The sequence below is a fragment of the Zingiber officinale genome, chromosome 7A, assembly GCF_018446385.1.
Source record: "Zingiber officinale cultivar Zhangliang chromosome 7A, Zo_v1.1, whole genome shotgun sequence".
Classification (NCBI taxonomy): domain Eukaryota; kingdom Viridiplantae; phylum Streptophyta; class Magnoliopsida; order Zingiberales; family Zingiberaceae; genus Zingiber; species Zingiber officinale.
The window spans coordinates 137,067,138-137,070,277 of NC_055998.1; the positions used below are offsets into that span (position 1 = coordinate 137,067,138).

At 37.9% G+C, this 3,140-nt stretch overlaps 1 protein-coding gene across 1 annotated transcript; it reads left to right on the forward strand.

Annotated features, from left to right (window-relative positions):
• Positions 1 to 281: 281 nt before the first annotated feature.
• Positions 282 to 2,623, forward strand: LOC122002759 (ATP-dependent RNA helicase eIF4A-like). Its single transcript, XM_042558063.1, has 6 exons — positions 282 to 469; positions 554 to 691; positions 1,490 to 1,723; positions 2,111 to 2,150; positions 2,223 to 2,320; positions 2,391 to 2,623. The coding sequence occupies exons 1-6, from the start codon at positions 338 to 340 to the stop codon at positions 2,406 to 2,408; spliced, it is 660 nt and encodes a 219-aa protein (XP_042413997.1). The 5' UTR covers positions 282 to 337; the 3' UTR covers positions 2,409 to 2,623.
• Positions 2,624 to 3,140: the final 517 nt, after the last annotated feature.

A 3,140-nucleotide genomic window follows, 5' to 3' on the forward strand; every position in this document is an offset into this window, starting at 1 on the left:
CTTCCATAATGTCATAATACAAATTTTAAAATAGTATTACTTTATTTGCATGATAAAAATGCAACTTAAATTAATGAATACAATGATAGAAAAAAAAATCTTACCTTAATGCAAATTGTGATGGCTGAGATTTGCCATTGAGATATCTAAACTCAACTCAACCCAAAATCGGGCCAGTCTAGCTCAGCCCAACATTGCCGTATAGGGCCTGTATCCGGCCCATTTGGCATCGCTAGGACAAATCTGGTATATCACTGAGCATCCAGCAAGAGTCGGTTCCAGAGGCGCTCGCTTTCCTTTTCCAGTAATCGCCGTCGTTGTGGAAGCACGCAGGGAGATGAGGGGAACGGGCATGGATCACGCCGAGGCGACGCTACCCTCCCCCTCCCCTCCCTCCTCCTCCTTCGCCTCTCACTTCAGCCCTGGGCATCATTTCTACGTCGCGGTCGATCGGCTTCAGTTCAAGATGGTACGCTCCCGAACGCCTCACTTCAGAAAGGTGTGTTACTCTTAGTGAGGCTCAATTGGACCTAGCTTGAGTTGTGGATGGCAGGAGACGCTGCTGGATCTTCTAGGGGTCGCAGGGCGCCGCCAGTCGCTTCCCATCGTGATCTGCTGCAGTTCACGCGACGAGCTGGATGCAGTATGCGCTGCCGTATCCAATCTCTCCTTCATCTCCCTTACCCCGTTGGTGCGTGATCTTTCACCTTCGAACAGTTGATTTACTCGATTCTTGCACAAAATAAATTGGCGGGCATTAAATGACAGATTTTTGTTTAGCAGAAGACTAAGCTTATCCTTCCTAGGACTTTTTTGGTTATTTAAATTGAAGTAGGAACAATTTTTTCATACGAGTATTTACAGAAACAAATTCTTGTTAGAAATACTAGCATCAGAAATCCCATCAGAGAAACCTAAAGCGTTTGTTAATGTTGTGGCTATGGAATTGGGATTCATTCCTAAGCTATAGTCAACCGGTCTCCATACAGATGAACCGTCCATTTGTTAATTCATGTCTCACAGTTTAACATGATGCATTCCATTTGGTTTTCATAATTATGATCCCTGCAAGATGAGACAACAAATAACAATATGATTTTTTTTTTCCTGATATTTCTAATACCTATAGTTCTAAGTTTCTTCATTTCAGTTCTTTATAAAATAGTGGCTAAAGATAGTCCTCTTGTATATTTATTTATATGTGAGATGGGAGTTAACAAATACATGCTAATTGCTACTATTAGGTGTTGGCCACTTGCTGAACAATTTTCTTGTTTTCTTCAGCAATTGCTAATTAAATAAGAAAATTATCCCTATATATAAGATCACTATGGTATTTCTTGCTCTCCTGATGGGAATTAATTGTATCAATGGAGTCCTAAGAGCTAATTCTGTTACTTTTTGTAACTATACTGTTTCATTAGATGTAATACTTTTCATTTTGCTATCACCATAAATTGACTAGTAAGAAATAATATTGCCTCTGCAGTATAGTGATTTGGCTGATAATGATCGTGCATTGATACTGGAAAAGTTCCGCCACTCCAGTGCTGGATGGAATCAAAACAGTAGCCTTTTTCCGGGGGATGGTCTGGAATCTAGTAGTGAAACCAAAAAGTCATGTATGATAGTTGTCACAGATGCATGTCTTCCTCTAGTTGGCATGGGAGAGGCACCTCTTTCTGCTCGTGTCGTAATTAATTATGAGTTGCCAACAAAGAAGGTGAATTTTCATGCATATACGCTTATCTCTTCACCATTTTAGAACGGGAAAATGACCTAGGTTCTGAAAGCATTATTGGAATTATTTACCTTAGATTCTTTAGCATCTGAAAGTGTAACTGAATCATGTGTTTTGAATATAGTCAGACATATATAGAGAGAGCAAGCACATTCATCCTATTCACTTATTAGTAATCTAGAACATTTTCTGAACATGTCTAACCATTAACCAACTTCTCGGCAGTATCAACTTGTAGCAATGCAGAATGTATAATGTATCTTTGAGTAAATGCTGGAAACAAACCCATTTTATAAGTTTAAGCATTGAACTCTGACAATATCCTAGAATCATTTTTGATCTGTAGTTGTATCTTACAATTATTTGCAGGAAGTGTACTTGAGGCGTATGTCAACCTGTTTAGCTGCAGGTACCCATTTTCTTCCACTTTTCATTCGCCAACTCACAATTCATAGCACTGATCTAATATGAGCCGGTTCAGACGGTATCGTCATCAACATGGTCGTTGGAGGCGAGGTGGTGACACTTAGAGGACTTGAAGAAAGCAGTGGCCTCATTGTTGCAGAGATGCCCATAAATGTGAGTTTAGCCTTTGACCAACTTTTTTGATTGCATCCTTTTGGTTAACATTGAGTTTTTCATTCGGCAGATATCTGAGATTATATGATTTTATTCCTCGCTCTAGCTTTTGGAAGCCATTCAGTTTCAGTATACATCAAAATTTTACCTGTTTGTGGTCCTCGTCGCCAAAGATTTAACAGAGATGATTTCAACTGACATGGTTAGCTAATTAATCTTTGACTTTGAGAAGAAAAATTGCTTTTGATATCACCCATGTTCTTGGCTGCTATTCTAGAAAATATCACCCATGTTCTTGGAAGCGATTCAGGTTCAGTATATTTATTGATTTTTTTTTTCTCACTTTTTTGCTAAATTAAACAGATCGTAAAAGAAATGATGTCTAAACAGCTAGTGCAATTCTTATTATATATGCACCAACATAATAGAAGTACCGTAGGCATGAGAGAAAATAATTGAGTTATTGGGATGATCAAATTGATTGAAAATAAGCAGTAGTGAAAAAAATCATATGAGGTTATCCAAATAAATCGATTGGTCGGAGATGTAGTTGATTATAAATACAGTTGTAGAAGAAATGGTTGTGGTTATTTAGGTTACTCAGTTGGAGATTGATCGAGTCGACTAAAGACAGTTGTTAGAAGAAAACGTTAAAAAATAATCTAGATGAGTCGATTGACAAAGGCCAAAGACGACTAATAAAAAATTGATCCACTAATGAACAATTAGGGTTGTAAACGAATCAAGAATGTTCGTGATTGTTTGATAAGATAACCAAGTTGAACTACGCCGAATTTAAAATTAATCAAGCTTTTGAAAT